The sequence below is a fragment of the Drosophila arizonae genome, chromosome 2 (genome assembly GCF_054131065.1).
Source record: "Drosophila arizonae isolate 15081-1271.41 chromosome 2, UAZ_ARI_1.0, whole genome shotgun sequence".
In the NCBI taxonomy this organism is placed as follows: domain Eukaryota; kingdom Metazoa; phylum Arthropoda; class Insecta; order Diptera; family Drosophilidae; genus Drosophila; species Drosophila arizonae.
The window spans coordinates 28850644-28868096 of NC_142922.1; the positions used below are offsets into that span (position 1 = coordinate 28850644).

At 39.0% G+C, this 17453-nt stretch overlaps 1 protein-coding gene across 8 annotated transcripts; it reads right to left on the reverse strand.

Moving 5' to 3' along the window:
• Window positions 1-821: 821 nt before the first annotated feature.
• LOC108609237 (uncharacterized) lies at window positions 822-17166 on the reverse strand. Of its 8 annotated transcripts, none has more exons than XM_089470930.1 (9): window positions 16964-17166; window positions 16161-16420; window positions 7227-7963; window positions 6195-6472; window positions 3778-4473; window positions 3484-3707; window positions 3162-3334; window positions 2490-2613; window positions 822-1593 (listed from the first exon to the last, which is right to left on the reverse strand). In XM_089470930.1, exons 3-9 carry the CDS (start codon window positions 7742-7744, stop codon window positions 1462-1464), a joined length of 2145 nt encoding a protein of 714 aa, XP_089327056.1. In that variant the 5' UTR covers window positions 7745-7963; window positions 16161-16420; window positions 16964-17166; the 3' UTR covers window positions 822-1461. The 8 variants fall into 8 exon arrangements, with proteins under 8 accessions (XP_089327056.1, XP_017856471.1, XP_089327036.1 ...); XM_018000982.2 differs by having other exon boundaries at window positions 16161-16431; XM_089470910.1 differs by having other exon boundaries at window positions 16161-16491.
• Between the last annotated feature and the right edge of the window lie 287 nt (window positions 17167-17453).

A 17453-nucleotide genomic window follows, 5' to 3' on the forward strand; every position in this document is an offset into this window, starting at 1 on the left:
TTCCACTTCCACTCCCACTCCGCTGCACTCGCCCCGCCTGCAAAGAGCTCAACAATATGTAAATTCTCATATACGTGTGGCCAGAAATAAGCTACAGTCAGCTAAACCCAGTCAAGTAGCACAGTCAGAGCCCAGAAATAAAGGAGGACACAAACTAAAGTAAAAAGTGCAAAAAATGTGTATAGATTGGCTTATTAGAATACTCGCTTCGATTTTCATTTAGCATACTATGCAAATCAGAAAGACGCTAGCTCTGCATACAAATTCCAAATTTACTGCGAATCGAAATTAAAACTATAAATAAAGCATAAATAACTTTGAGCCTAACTCTAGAATGTATTTCAGCCTATTTGGCATACTAAAAAATTTGTGAGAGGTAAACTCAAGCGCTGCTTGTTTATGCAGTCCATAAAACTAATTTAGTGTAGAACTGGTGTGAAATTCTGAATTTAAAACGAAAAAAAAAAAAACAAAAATTTAATATGTAAATAGTTTTCATACTCTGTATTAGTTTCATGAATTTCTGGAAAATGTCACTCTATATGCCATATTACATATTGCAACGCCTTTTCGATTTACGTTTTGCAATAAAATATATCATTTCCATATTCACTTTTCCATCTAGATTTATCATTTCTTACTCAAATATTCCAATTGCAATTTTTTCAAGGAACATTTCAGACTGCAATAAATGTTCATTCTGCTTTCAAATATATTTATTTAACATTCGTCAAATATTCAATAATTCTATTTTCTCTCTAATTATTTACTAGCCTCTCCTTTCCTTAAAGATTTCAGAATTAATAAAAACTCGTTTTGCATTTTACACTTATGCATAAATAATTAATTATTTTATTGAGTTATTTTTACTTGTTCGCTATACTTAAATCATATTCATATTACATTTGCGTATCTAGCAATGCAATTTACATCAATATCAATTTTTTTAACATCTTTTTTTTTTGTCATTATAATTATTGTTTTATGTCAAATTAACTTAATTGTTACAAATACTTGGGCATTCACATACATGTGCTCATATGTCAGATAATGCAATGTAAGCATTTATGGTAATTGTATTCAGTGTATTCATTGTATTCATACTATATAATCGAATAAACACTGAGAGATTGTGTAATTTACAATATATATTTGAATGCGCTGCTAGGAAACATCAATCACAATATATATTAAGTGTATCTATATGTAAATATAAATATATATATATATGTGAGTGTGTGTTTTACATATATATTTATGTTTTTATTTGCATATTTATATGTAGTTTCTATAGACTGCATTTTCGGGCCATTGCATTCCGAATATCTAGCAACATTCATTTCATATGCACACAAGCATTTGCCAATCAAATATATTTGCGATTTTCATTTGATTTTGCTCCGGTTACCGTTGTCTCTCTCTCTTGTTGCTGGTGCTGTTGCTGCTGTTAGCCACGCCCCCTTAATTGCTGGCATAGTCCTCGATGAATGTGTCGATAATGTAACGCTTAACTTCGTTGATCGATGTCCGCTTGTTGCTGCACTGCAGCCGCTCCTGATGCTCGGGCAGCACAAGCAACTGCTGCAGTTCGCCCTGGAAATGCGTTTACGTTTGTATTTATAAATTTAATGCCTCGTATTTCGCAAAGGGGAAGTTTTATATGGCAATTATCTGCCTATTAAGTAATATTATGGCACCACGAGGCGTATGCGTTATCGGCTTTATACAGCACTGAAAGTGCACATCACATGCGCCGCGTTAAATTCACAGTTATCGCATTAAATTGTTTGCACAATTTATGGCTCCAAAGCCCTCCCCAGCCCCAATGTTCCCAACGGCAGTTGAAATTGCAGAAATTGCTTGTAAACTGTCACACATTGTTTTTCCCAGCGCTGCGGGTGCTGCGCCGGGATGAAAATCAATTGGGAAATTAATATTACAAAAATTGTTTCCCCTTTATGGTGCACGGCAGCAGCTGTGCGTGTGATGAAATATATGCATTAAATTGCATTGAAGGGCTGACGTATTGATATGGAAACTATACAAAGGAATATTATATAGAATTCATGGAAGCGTATCGATAAAATATTGGTTCGTTCTTGACTCTGAGTTGAAAAAGTGGGGGAGTTTTTGTGCTACTTTACTGAACACTATTGTGTGGACTTTTGTATATACAAAATTATCGATAAATTATCGATACAAGTAGTTGGCATGACTAACGTAGTTTTATTGGAGCTCTATATGCGACATTACTGAATGATAGTATGCATATTAGAAAGTTATCGATAAGTTATCGATAGCTGCCTTTGCAAATTGTTTAATTATTTTTTAATACAATATTCAGATATCGAAAACATACTACGTGGGAAATATTGATAAAAATTGGACCACTACTATCTGTGTATATTGAATTTCCAATCTAACAAGTTGCCGTACAATTTATTGCGATAGATTTGTCAATTATTTTCTGAATTTGTCCCCATACTCACATTAAAGCCGCGTCCAATTTCCACGTCCGCGTCCAGGGGCAGCGTGAACAGTCGCTTCGAGACGACAAAGCTGTTTGTCCACAGGCAATCGACGTAAATCGATATGAAATCGCCATTTTGTATGCTGCAGCATCGCGCGTGAGTAGAGAGGTGCAAATAATTAAAATAGTACATACATTCTCTGAGTATTACGTACAGTAAAGCATAGAAAAATGTGCCAACGGCCTTTGACAAATGGCGCCCACTTTACCCGAGTGTCGATTCGCTAGCTGGTGTTGTTTGGCAAATAAACACAAACACCCGCGCACACAGACACCGAGTGCCACTCGATATTCATATACATATATTTGAGTGGGTGTATGTGTGCGAGTGCGCGTGTGGGTGTGTGTACATATGTGAGCGACTGTGCGTGCTATTTGCATGTGTGTCAAGTGCTTCGAGTGTTTCCACTGTGCACGTTCATTGGCACAAGCAATTTATGTTAATAAATTGAAAACGCAAATAAAATGAAAGTGTCAATGATAGCAATGGGCAATAAGCCACAAGAACATACACCCACACACTCACACATGCAGTCGCAGACATGGATCATTGTTATAGCACGCACACTGATGGCTATCTGGTATAGAAACTGCAACAACCACAGCAACAACAACACCCTCTGCCACTCACCTGATGGCTACTTGATGCCAGCGATAATCATATAAATTGAATTTCACCGGCAACATTTCCGTTGTATTGTCGCGCTCCAAATATAGACGCAGTCCATCCTTGCACGCCTCCAGATACAGATTGTGTGTGACATTGCGTATGGAGAATATTGTCGATGCATTTTTCGTATCATTCTGCAAATGGAGGATAGTGGTCAAATGAAAAGCAGGTGGAAACCAAATGACAGACATGATTACAGCTGGTAAAACTGTATAGAAGAGTTTTGATATTTATTCCTATAAATCAATATTGTGTTTTGAAGTATCCCAACGTGGCATCTTACCTTAGCTCGCAGCGTGATCATCAGGGTAAAGTTTTGCATATTTCCCCAGCTGCGTATGTAGCCCATGTTCGAGGGCGTTGAAGACGAGGACGAGCCCACGGAGAAGGCTGTCGTCACGTCCGGCACATCAGCCATGGACAAACTGTCGTTGTTGGCCACAGGCAGTTCGTCAGCATTGGACGCGGGCAGCTTCTTGTAGAACTTGAGTAGATCGCTAATGTCGTCTGTGGAGAGGGATTTGCAATAAATGGGCATGCGGCAGGTGTACAGGTGAGCAGGTGAGGCGAGTCTTACCGCTGCACTCGAAGCTGTTGCAGTTGCGCTGCTCGATGTTGTAGCCCTCGCAGAGTAGCGTGGAGAGCGCTAGGCTTTTGGCAGCCTTGCGTTTTTTGTGCTGATTATTTGCACGTGGCCTGCGACGGTCATTACGTGCAACTGGCACAAAGCTGACACCTGTGCGCGTCGCTTCATTACCGTCGCTTGTTAACCCAGTTGCTGCTGATGTTGCTGCTGCTCTTGTTGTTGCTGTTGCTGTTGCTGTTCTCGTTGCTGTTATCGTTGACTGTGTGCTTTTATGCATCAGTGTGCTCGTGGCAGTAGCAGCTGCAACAGCTGCTGGTTGCATCATCATCAGTGGCGCATCCTCAGTCCCGTCCATGTCCTGGCTGAGCACTTCATTATTATCAGCATTGAATGCGGCTGCCGTTGCTGCCGTTGCTGCCGTGCCCATCACCCCTGGCGCATCATTATTCGCCTCGTCAGCAGCTACTTCAGCGTCATCCACATCAAACTGCTTCTCCCCCACGCTTTCATCCTGTCCAGTCTCGTCATCACCGTCATCGTCCTCGTCATCCTCGTCATCTAGATTCAGATTCATATTCATGCTGATGCCCACCAGTGGATTGTCCAGCAGACAGCGACGGAAACGCTGCTGCACACCTTTGCCGCAGGTGACACTGCAAAGCGTAAAATCGCTCCAATCGTCCCAGCCTATAATTGATAAATGCAACACCTGGGCATTAAATTCATTCAACTGTCGCTTCTCTTGCAATTGTATAAGCTTTTAAGTAAATATCTGCACTCGAAAAAGAATCCATAAAAAATTAAATAAAATTGGGAGCATTTATGAACTAATTATTATTCATTGTTTGTTTTCAACAAATATGACATATTGACCATATCAGTATGCATTTAATTAATACAATTACATATATACTTATAGATTCTTAAACCATAATTGAGAATGTTTTTTATATAAATTTCATAAAAGCTTAAATTCTAATACAATAATTTATTAGCCTTTTCTGATACATAAGATAAGACAAATGAAAATAAATTTTGGTTTAATAGTTGCAAAACTTATTTTTTAAATAATAATCATTTGTAAAACATACCACAATTTATTAATCATTTTTAAAAGAATATGAATTATTTTGTAAATATTTTTATAAATTAAATATTGCCTATATATTATTCTTATTATTACAATAAAAAGTGATTATAATGATTTATTTATATATTTGTTTTATAAATGATATTTTTATATTTATTCATTAATTAATATTTAACATTTATAACTGACAAAAAAATTAGTATATCTATTTTTATGTTATTATTATTATTTTTTTTTAAATATATAAATAAAACAATAAATCATTTTTTAATAGAGAAAAGAGAAAGATGCCGAGTTTGAATCCTGCATCTTTGTAGTCTCCTATCCTTGTTTTTATGTATACGTATGTCTATGCATGGGCTTTCGTGTCTACAAATCATTTTATATATGTACTCATTGACGTCTATCTAGTCAGTGTGTATCTGTCTGTGTGTGTGTGTGTGTGTGTGTGTATTGGAAACTAGTAGTGACTACCAATATAACAAATCGCGTTTGGTTTTTATGTTTTACGGATTTTCTATGCTGTTCACCGCAAAAACCTCTTGAACTATTGCCACAATTTGCTAGTGTGTATGTGTGTGTATTTGGCTCTGCTATCTATCTCTTGACACAAAAGTCAAGTGCTACATCCCACAAGTGATGCAGACTGCCAGAAAGTGCCTTGCGCCGAGCCGCGTCCTGTGAGCAGAGCAGGATAATCGGATAGACCGCAGCTAGTCGCCTGCTGCGTCATCATCATCCACAGATCTGCTCTAAAGTACTTGGATTATTTTTATAGTATTTACCAGACGACCTGGCCTAGTCAGACATGCACGACGACCATTTTATGCGGGCTTTCGGTAATCAATATTTAATTGATAACAAATACGAGAAGCTCCGTCATAAGCACCTAGCATCGTGTTTTATATCTATGAAGTATTCAGGTTAATACTTGTTAGTAAAGGGAAACGTTTGAATCCGTTCATTCACGCGATTCACGCAGCATCTGTGAAACCCTCCGGTATAAAAGGGGGTAAAATGGGATTCAGACTACGAATGCAGCAAATTCCGTGAACTGGCAATTAGGTCTGATTGGCATGCTGAGTTGCCCATGGAGCCGGTCGGAACACGGCGAGCCAGAGATGCCCGAAAAACTACGAAAAGCATCCGCAAAGACGATTTGGGGCACAATGCAACCAACCACCAGACCAAATGCGATTAACAAGCGGAACTGCTAGAACAACAATAGCAAAAGCTGGGAAAATTGAGTAGCAACAAGTACGTAAGAGTAGGGGGGAGGCGGGGCGAGACGATGCGGGCTATTATGGGGTCAACTCACCTAAGTGCTTCCAGATATGATTCTCGAATTGGGGCGTCCAACGATGCAGACCGTTGACGCTGATGCGAAGCACATCCTTATCGCTGCCCACATCTAAACCTGATCCCAGCTCTGGCCGTTGCAATTGCCTGGACTCAAGGGGGGAGTCCGTGCCGTAGCCCATGTTGGTTACCGCTGAGGCAGGCAGTAATTTGCCAAAAGCAATTAATTCCGTAGGCAACATTTTCAGCATATTAGCATCGAAGCAATGCAGCGGCTCTAGTGTGGCATTCAGTTGCCTGCAAAAAGTGTGTGTGTGAGAGAGAGAGAAGGAGAGAGAGAGGGAAAAGTGAGGAAAGAAGATAGAGACAAAGAGAGAGAGAGAGAGAGAGAGGGAGCAAAGGTTATATAAAGCCAATGAAAAGTCAGCACAAAATGAGAAACCGCACATGCACTAAGAATGAGAGCACTTTGTGGTTTCACTGATTGCGCAATCAAGGTTTTCATTATTATTTATAGTGGTATTCCCAATGATTAATTTACTTATTTGCAAAGTATATTAATGTATACTATATTAATTGTTAATGCTATACAAATTGTTTGATAACTAACTTAAGTAAACAAAAAAGTTGCAGCCATTTTTAGAGGGAATATCCTACATTAACTGAAATAACTTAATATCAGTAACTCGTAAATTGAAAATATCAGTGGAATATATGTATAACTCTCCCAGGTATAACACAATTTGTGGAGGGAATATTATAAATAAACTGAAATAATTTTATGGAATACCATTTAACTATATATTGAATTATTAGACACGAGATTAAAGAAAACTCCATTAACTATAAAATAATTCGTAGAGGGAATATCATTAACTTTATTCAATCCATGCAAACTGAAATTATCTCTGCGGCAAATAGCATTCAGAGATGGATACTTTTGAAACAGGGAACATCTGCCCACTCTAACTAAACTTTTTTTTCAGAGGGAATACCAGGGGTAGATCATTTATAATTAGCTGAATAATGTTTGCAAATGTATTGCTCTTACCCCTCATATTGGTAGGCAGCGCCGCTGTCGCTCCAAGCACTGGAACCGCTGATGCTGCCGCTGCGCCGAGTCCCGCCGGAAGCAGCATCATTGCCCAGGCTGCCATCGCCTGCCTCAGCGGCGGCAGCGGCAGCGGCAGCAGCGGCGGCAGCTCCGTTGGCCATTTTGAGCAGCGAAGCGCCTTTGTATATTGTTTCCGGCGTTAATGTTATTAAAATGGAGGACGACTGCGTTGCAGAGGCCGAGTCCAACGGCTGCTCGGCCAGCTCGGCGTCCGTAAAGATGCGCGCGGCGAGAGCTTTAACAATTACCGGGCTGGTGCGAATCAGCTCCACGATGCCTTTGTGTGCGCAACGACGCCGATCTGCAGTCGGCGTTGACGTCGGCGCCGCAGTTGCTGCAGCGGCGAGCAGCGCCAGCAGCAGCAGCAGCATCCAAATGGCCGCGCTGGGCAGATGAAGCAGATGATGATGTCGCATGGCTGCGCTCATTCTCGATGCAGCTGAAGTGCCCGCCATGGACGCTGACTTCTTATATATATAGATATGTATATATATCTCTCTTTTATCTGTTTGATTGCGCGAACAAATTTCGCTCAGGTTGGCATTGCAGTTTTTTATCGCGCTGTGGCTTCAATTTACTTGCGCCAAAAGTCACGTTCCGGTCCGGAATCTTGATTCTTTTATGGGGGCGCGAATGCTGAGCGCACTTAAAACGCGTTGACATTCATTTCTATGCTGCAAAGATGAAAAGACACACAGAACTGTGAGATAGAAAAATAAACCAGGAGCCAGAAACAATGGGCGGAGCTCATTTAAATGAATTGAATGTTATGCTTAGGTAAACCATAATTTAGGACGTCGAACCATAATTTAGGCAGCGAACCGAAAAATGAGGACTTGTGCAATAAAAGGCGAAGCGGACAGAGAAGCAAAGTCATATAAGAGGCAATCATCTGACTATCATCCCACGGAATATAATAAATATATAAAGCGCGAGCCTAAGTAAACTGAGAAAAAATCTTTGATGTAAAGTGGGAAGCGAAGTGACTAGTGAAGTGCAAAGTAGGAATGTGAAGAGAGATGCTGAAAGGGTGAAGCGCAGTAAGCCGTGAAGGGAGAAGCGGAACTTCGAGTGTAGTTATCCAATTTGAGCATATGCAAACTGCAAAACTGAAATCGACCTCAGCTATGGTCTATAGCTCAGCGAGCAGCCCCATTGCTTTTGATTACCTACTTAAATGAAAATAATTTCATTTGCAGAAGCCAACAATTTATTTGCATAGTGTGGAACGTGCAGTACTTGACCCAGGATGTAGCGAGTGCCAGCTCATGTTCAATGTTGCAGTTGGCAATGGATTGCAGCCATTAAGACTAAAGATATGTAGTCAGCCAGCCAGCCAGGCAGCCCCCCTTTTGACCTGCTTGAATAGCCTGTTCCTGCTGGCCAATGCCACACGCAGACCACAGAAATAATTAAACGCAATCCTTTGGTGCAGTCAATTTAAGATATTTGCTTTGGGTGCCCTTAATCCAGCTCCCACCCAGTCATCAAAGTCAATGCATTTGCTTTCATATCCTGCTGCAGGAAATAAATATCCCGATTAAATATTTCAGCTCTTTTGTAGTTCACCATATACCTCTGTCCCTCTCTCTCGCTCTAGCTCACTCTCTCTATCTCTGTCTCTCAGTTTCTAAAGCATGCTGCAGAAAACGCAATACAATGGTCATGCATTGTCCTGCCTGTGGCTGTGCTCTGCTGCTGGCTTCTCCATAAACGTGCAATAATCAAATAGAATTTTTACGCACATGAGCACTGCACCCTCCAGCTGTCCCCACAGCTCGCCCCGTCTGCACCAATCCCCCAACCTGGCCAATGCCTTATCCTGGCAGCACATCCTGCTGCTGGCTGAAACAATGCGAGTAATGGCAGAGCAAAACATTTTGCCAGATAAATGTTGGCTCCTGCCTCTTGGCGATCTCTCTCTGTGTGTATGTGTGTGTCTATGTGTGTGTGTGTGTTTGTGTGTATGCGGGACTAACAAAGTTACGACTGGCACTGAAATCATTCGCAATGTGCATATCCTGCGCTGCAGGCGCATCCTTTTTCGCCAACAGAAGGAGTTATGTAAAATAAAACCAACCGGCCGTGCAAAATTGAGCTCTCAATTGTTTTACGGCATTGCCTGACCCAGTAAAAAAATCAAACTGAAAAAGAAAAAAAAAAGAAAAACAATATAGAATAGTTCTTCCTGAGTTGGAAAATATTAAATACCCTTGAAATACATTTATTGCAATTGAAACGCACTATAAAAACTATAAATTAAATTTCTTTAGTCAGGGTCATTTAGCAACCATTTTAACGAGCACTGTTTATAAGACTTTGATCCATACTCAAATCCTTAAAGCGTTGCATAAATCAGTAATATATAGTATAATAATATACATATATGTAGTAACTCGTTTGCGCTGTTGAATATTCTCCGAGTCAATTATAGGGTAGAACTGATAACCAGGTCAAGTCTAGTGTAACAGCGGAGGAGATACAATGTATGAGCTTGGCCCGGTCCAAGTAGATCCGTGTGCGCCGGACCATTCTGCTGGCATTTTCCATTTCATGACCATTCGTCAGGTCACTTTCAACTTTCAGCAGAGTCTCCGGGGGCGGCAATCAGAGTAATTGTTATTGTTTTTTGCTTCTGCCCTGCCCTTTGTATCTTTTGTTGCAAAACTGTTGTTGTTGATGTTTTTGTTGCTGAACTGCTATTTTTTGCAAATTGTCAAAGTTGTTTCTTGTAGTTGAATATCAAATAAACTCGGGCTACAGGCCCTAAGTGGAATACACATGCCAAATTTGAATCTCCAATATTGACAGGGCTCTTTCTATTTCAATTTTAATTATTTCGAAAGTACTTTTTGGTCTTCAGTAAGTCGGATAAATTAGACAAGTCAACAAAGTTTGATAAAATACAATAAGCAATAATTAGAGTGAACGAAGGTTGACGTGCCGAGTCCTAGTCTGAAAGGAGGTCTTACATATCTGTCAATCACATCTACTTGAGGTACATTGATGTTCTCTAACAAGAAGACAATACATGATAATAATATAATAAATAAAATTAACCATTACGGCATTTCAAAATGTATCTCTTTAGCTTTAAAATCTTAGTTTAAAAGGTAGTAAGATAGAGCTCGAGAACAAACAGTAAATTTCGCACACAAAAACTAATTTCAATGATCTGGTTAATGCAATCCAAAACCGTCAAAAAAGTACAATCACAGTCGAATCTAATTTCGACCATGACCATGGCGACCAGCGTGATCTGGAACACAAATTTGATTTCCATAACTTCAATTGTCTTTGCTTTATGCACGTAAGCAAGTGAACTTATAGGATCCCTAGCAAAATAGCCGAATGGGGTTAAATCTTACAATTTTGGTGGCCAATTAATTCAATTATTTTCTTAAAATATTTCTGCATCAAGTCTGTAAGTTTATTTTTACTAAAATTGGATAATAAATTAAAGCAACTATTAATGAACCTTTACATTCGTTACATACTCTATAGCTTAAAGATATCACCTGCCTATTAAATGACACTACTTAAATGAAAATTTAAGCAAAACGCAACTAATAGTTGTTAAATGGGCTGTCAATGCAATGAGGGCAAGGTTGCCAACTCAAAACTGTGGACCTCTAAAAAACACTTGTTAGATATCATCTATCTATATGTATGATAATTTCATGCTTTTTAGCATCTTTTTATAAATTATAAGGTTTAATTTAAATTTGTAATAAATAATTTTCATCTTAAATTTTGCATGTTAATTTTTTTTTAATCCTAGCCCTCCCTTCACTTTTACTGTTGTCATATTTGTATTTGTATTTGTAATGCTGCTTGAGGCAAAATAAAATATATTTTCTATTTATCAATCAAATGGTTTTTTTTTTTTTTTTTTGTCAGTTAAATATGTATTTAGTGAAAAGTTTTCGTTTTATTGGGAAACTTTCCCTCAATCAATTTGATATAGGACCAGTCGCTGACCCAAAAAAAAAAAAAAAAAGAAATAGAATAAAACATGAAAACATTTCTGTTTTCAATGAAATGAAACCTTACCAAAAAAAAAAAGTAAAATAAAATAAAATACATTTCGTATGCGATTGATTATTATAAGGCAAAGCAGTCGATAAATAAAGAGAGAGAAACCACACCAGCAAGGGCAAAAAAGGCCACATTAAAAAATGAGAGACCATTATTACAAATAAATTGAAGGCCAGTTGAATGTCTCTTAATGTGCATGCGTGTGTGTGTGGGTGTTAGAAAGTTGTTCGCTTTGTTGGCAATGCTTGACATGATTGAATATCAAAAGCCAGTTGCCAAACGCAAATCTCTGGCATGTTTCGAGCGGTTCCCTAGACATCCGCGCGCACACCCACATCGAAAAGCCGAGGCGGACAACGGGTCGAAAATTTAACAAGTACGACTCTCAAAGGACTCGTAAAACTGATAGCCGCCCGCTCGAGCCAGTCCCGAGTTGAAAAGCGCCGCACGTTTTCCTAAAGTTCTACAAGTGGCGCAAGGAGAATTGCCAACGGGCGCGGTCGGCTCGCGACGCAGGGCGGGGCGGGGCCAAAACGGTTCACCCGCAAGCTCTGGGTCGCCGGTCGTGTCTGTGCTTGGGAGGCAAATTTTCTGCATAAGCCAGCAAATATATTTTGTGCACAAATTATGCCTTAAATGCCCCCGGACGTAGTCACTTTGGCTTGGGATTCGCTTTTCTCTGTTTTATGCTCGTTCACAAAATGGCCGAAAAGGTATATTGGCTAAATGCTATTGTTATGAAAAGCTGAGCATTGGCCGTCAGTTCGTCCGTCTGTCTTACTGACAATTTGAAATTGAAAATAAGAGTTCAGCTCAGAGGATTATATGAAATGCTCTTTTGAAGGCGAGACAATTCAAGGAATTTCTATACTCGACGCTCACAGAACACAAGCGAATATCCAGCAGTCGATAACAGCCGACTGCAATATTCATATTTAATTTTTTTTTTGTCCATGTCGGAAGCCCTTGTACGTTCCACACGCATACGCAATTATCCTCGGGGACAACTGTCGCCTTTTATCAGCACGAATGATTAAGGCCGAAATGTTTTAAAATTAATTTTATAGTGTCACCTCAAAGACCCGAGCATTCGCTGAGCCGTAATCTGGGCCCCGCCATTATGCGGATTATGGGCAGCTGATACTCGTGTCCTGTGCATAAATAATGCCCGCACTCCACACTTAAACCACAATAAAAAGTGCCATAAAATAACCAATTGCCATCCCATATGCTGCACAGATTTGTCGACGAGCGAGTCGGAGCTCGCAAAAAGTAGAAACACATTAGAGCTCTCTTTTAGTGTAGCATATTCCGCACGCCATGCAGATGATATAAAAAAAAGGACAGCCCAGTAGTTGATAGCTGTCTGTATCCGTATCCATTGTCGGGCGAGAGCAGTGACTGCCATTCAATAGAGTCGTCTCTGTTTCCCATTCCCTGTCAAACGCCGCCCATTCGTGCGTTTTTTTCTTTCGTCCTTTCATGCCAACTCTCATAATATGTAAATTATTTTGCACCCAGCACAATTGAGGCAACTGCCAGGACGAGGATGGGCTCGGAGGCGTTGGAGGCTCTGTTGATTTCCTTGTTTGCTGACGAACTTTATCAATGAACGCAAAAATTCCTGCATAGCATTTTGTGCTGCTGCGTTTATGCCCTACCAAAGAGAGAGAGAGAGAGCGACTGAGACTGAGGCTGAGCATTGCAATATGCTTATCCACTTGTATATATAGACTTATCCTTTTGTTGAGTGAAAGTCTCTTCTATAACAGAGCTGTGGCTAACTTTTGGTGTGTATATTTACGTTTATATAATCACATAAATATTTATCGGTTTTACAAGATAGTATTTAAATAAGGAAAATATTGTACGTTAGGGTATTCAAAGTTCGACTTACTCTCAATCACTGAACTTTTCTCTTATTTCATCTGCTCCTTTTTGTTCAGCCACGCATTGTGGCTATATTAAATTCCGATTTTATTGATTTATATCTCGAGCATCTTCCATTTTTTATTCACTTAGGCAGCAGCTACAGCATCAGCTTAACGCATCCTTCTCGGCATGACAATGATAATGTAATCACTAACAGCATATATAGTTTTTACCGTCTTCTTTTTAGCCAACCCAAGCCTGGAATCTAAAAAGTGAGAAGATAACTCGAATTTGTTTTCTGTCCAACTAAATTTGTTTTAGCTTTTAGTTAAATAAATACTTTTATCGTTTTCGCTTTCTCTGTCTCTTATTTGAAGTCTGAAGCTTTTAAGCAGGTTCTACATTATTTATCTGCTTGGCTCAATATTTACGATGCGTAACGACTTAAGAACTCAGCAATAAAATATATTCGTATAATTTATTATTTTCATTTTTATTTCTTTTTAAAGTATAAAATGACTTTTGTCAGATCCTCAGCTCTTAAAGCCCTTTAAAGTTGAAGGCATTTTCACTAAATTCTGCCATTTATCAGGCCTGCAAATTACTTTGTTTTGACGCCCAGTTTGGAGAATCATGATTTACCGTAAATCCACTTAATAACTAAACAAATAAGTAAGTCACAGACGTCGAATATATTTCAATTTTCAGTCTTTGTATTATGCAAACTCATTTCAGATGAAAGTTAATTTATAGCCCATCACTAAACAACAACAACAACAACTAAAAGTAAAGGACCAAAAGGTTGTGAGCTCCATTAACCAAATGCCTTGGCATCGGCACCGGAAACTGAAGGGATGTTGGCCCGCAGCGCATTCCGGCGTAATTTATGCGCACAATTAATTTTAAAATCCTAATCTCAGACAATATCAACATGCTTAACAGAGAAAAAGGGATTCGTGCGGCAAATGCCGCATTGGGCATATTCAAAATATATACACCTGCTGTGAGTATTATTGATATACAAGAAAAAATAAACAAGTAATTGCGTTCTAGCAGAATGGCATGACTAGACGATACGCTAACTTATGTGAGAGCTGTAACTTTTTCTCTTCTATGGAATTTAAAGAGAACTCGCGCTGAATTATGAGAAATTTTGTAATACTTTTTTTGGATGTGCCGAGTGGGAATTTGGGAGCGTAATTACAGGTGCATATATATATGTATTCAGTATTCACTGAAGCCGAATCTCCACTTATTATATTTAGCTGGGAATAATCACTGAAGCCTTCTTCTCTTGGACGATCAAAAACCTGAATCCAATTATCCACTATTATCAATAATAATGCTGATTTAAAAACTATGTTAAATTAAAATACTGCTATAATTGTTTCAAATTTAAACTTCTATGGCTTAAGGATACGAAATGGTAGTTTGAGAATTTTTTTTAGTTGTATAATATAATGTCGCATTTGACACCTTCCTACTCATTTCATTCGTACAGGATATACTTTGGCTTACTGTCTCGCTTGGGCAATTAATTAAAATTGAAGCGGAATGTTTGCTAATTGGGTATTTAATTTTCAGCTGTGATTAGGCGCCTCTTCAAATACCTATTTGGCGGGCTGATAAGCGGTACCGGCAATGGCGCTATAGCTGTGTCATAACTGGCAACAGTTAACCCGCGCGATTTAAGTGGTCTCGTTCATGGTTTAATGAGCACATCAAATGCGAACTTTATAGGTAGAAGCTCAGCCCGGTTAGCTGGAAATGCTGCTCTTTGCGCTCTGCACTTACTGCCAGCTCGCTGTGCAGATGATAATTATAATGCCACTTAATGGTATAAGAGGAAGAGACCCATGTTGCCGTTACTGTTGCTGTTGCTCTTCTGCTCAGCTCCACTTAAATGCCACGGGCATTATGCGCTTAAATTTCAGGAGCGGAATAAGAGCTTCAGGAAGTACAATTAAATAAAAATTTATGCTTAAATAATATAATATAAAATTATAAAATACCACCATAAATTTAAAAATGTTTTATTACCAAATTATATCGATATGGCTGAGCTGCAAGTTCATAAAAAGTTTGTATTTACTTATTGAAGTTATTAATATAGTTAACAGACAACTTGCAGCGCCCCATTTACCAAGGCTTCCGCTTATTGCCCATTCCGCTCCTGCATTGCTTTTGCTCGTAAATTATGAACATTATCGCTAAGGACATTTAACTTGCAAATTACCATAGATCAGCATACCACAATGATGCGGGCACTATGGAACAACACAACCACACACACACACACAAATACAAACACCCACACACGCATGCACTAATAGTCAAAAATATATGTATATAGAGACGCCCGCCCATTGGCTCTATTCTACATTATCTATATGTGTACACATTATTTTTATTGCACTCCACATATATGCAGAAATCGTGGAATATTTGGCGGTATCTAAGCAAGAACTTTGCACATTAACCTGTTACCTCTATTATCTTTATGTACTTCTAGAGCTGTTTCTTTGCCGTTGTTTGAGTTTGAATGGAAATGGGTCTGGAGGATGGCTTAAAGCAAGCTATCCCATATTCAATTATGCACAAAGCGACACACGAGTCCCTCTCGCAGTATTTCTTAAACACGCATTCCCACACACACACACACACATATATATATATTTACAAACCCATAAATCAATCCACAGAGCAGGCTGTGGGGAGCAGAGACAATGTGAATTTATATACATTTTATACTTTTGTGGCTACTTTGCGTTTTTTGCTTGATGCCCTCGCTGTCTGTTCAAGTTTTATGTGTTTCGTTTTATTATCACGCATGTCAGCTTAAATTTTATTTTAAATTATAACTAAATATATTTAAAGCTTGACAAAGGAATTTCCTACATCATATGACATTCAATTGCTCTGAGAATAATATAGTATTTTGTTTTGCCTTATTAAACTTACCGGTAATCTCTTGTTTCGACTGACTTATCGATGCTGTTACAAAATATCCATCATAATAAATTTAAGCCTCTCAGTTCGATTCCCAAGTGCCTACACACAGACACACGCACAAACACACACACAGCTTTGCACACAGACTAAATTATGACCTTGTTGTGGGCTTAAGATTTGTTACTTTATTCTTGGCTGCAGTTCGCTTTTAAGCCAAGCTGCTCGTTCCTCGAATTTTCCACCCGAAGTAGCAAACAGTCTATGAGATACTGTATCCAAGCTATTTAATAAGTTTACAACAAATAAATTTGTATTTTAAGGAAAGTTGCTGGCCTTTAATCTGAAAGTTTTAATTAAATGTTTATACGGCTTCTTTGTAGCTTATGCATATTGTTGTGCTTGAATAATTTACAGTGCTTGGTAATTCATTCAATTAAAAACTGGCCGTCACTTGAATAATAATAAATGCCTTGGGCATTTATTCAAATGTGAAAACAAATTAGAGATCTTCATGGAATTTTAGGCAATTTAATTTCGAGCTCTAAATAACGGCAACTACAGCAATATTTTAACTGTTTGTGTATGTGTGTGTTGCCGCCGTGGGCAGACCGCAAAGTGAAACTATTTTGTCTATTGTGAGTTGCTGTGTGTTAAATTTGATTGCACACCTAATTGGCAAGCCAATTAAATTACACGTAACCACAATCAAAAACTAATTACAGTTAACTTGATTGCATTGTTTTTTTTTATAAATTTATTGTATTATTATTATTTTTTGGTTTTTTGCGTCGTTCACAAAACCAAAATCTAACCACAGAATGTTTGCCAGTTGCGAATTTTATGGGAATTTTAGTCCGAGTTTTGGTTGTTTGACCAGCCAATTTGTTGACTTGGTCACGGTCTTTTCACACTGGTGGATTACGACATAAGCCTCTACAAGTTGGCCAAGCTACGATGCGAGCCAAGTTCTGTGGCATTCGGTGTACGCGCCGCGAGCCAACTGTTTGCCCAATGCTTGCGGCTGCTGCTTTTATACCAGAGCCGAGTCCTTGCTAAAGCGTCGGCGCGGATAAATTGTTGGCTAGAAGCTAAGAGGCGAAAGGATGCACAGCATGCCGGCTGCATGCGCTGCTCTTTTGCCAGCGTTTGTTTACATATGGCGACAGCTGAGGCCAAGTGCCAACCCGAGACTTGGAATCTCACTGTTGTCTAAGATGCTATTGTGTGAGTGTGTGTGTGTGTGTGTGTTGTGTGTGTATGTGTATATTACATTGAAGTTTTAATTGAATTGCGGCAGCAAGT

Excerpts from the sequence above, each read along its gene's own strand:
- LOC108609237 (XM_089470930.1), bottom strand. The coding sequence starts at position 7,744 with ATGGCGGGCACTTCAGCTGCATCGAGAATGAGCGCAGCCATGCGACAT. Across the intron at positions 3,708-3,777 it reads CAACAGCTTCGAGTGCAGCG|ACGACATTAGCGATCTACTC; the intron begins GTAAGACTCGCC and ends CCCTCTCCACAG. Across the intron at positions 3,335-3,483 it reads TGATCACGCTGCGAGCTAAG|AATGATACGAAAAATGCATC; the intron begins GTAAGATGCCAC and ends CTCCATTTGCAG.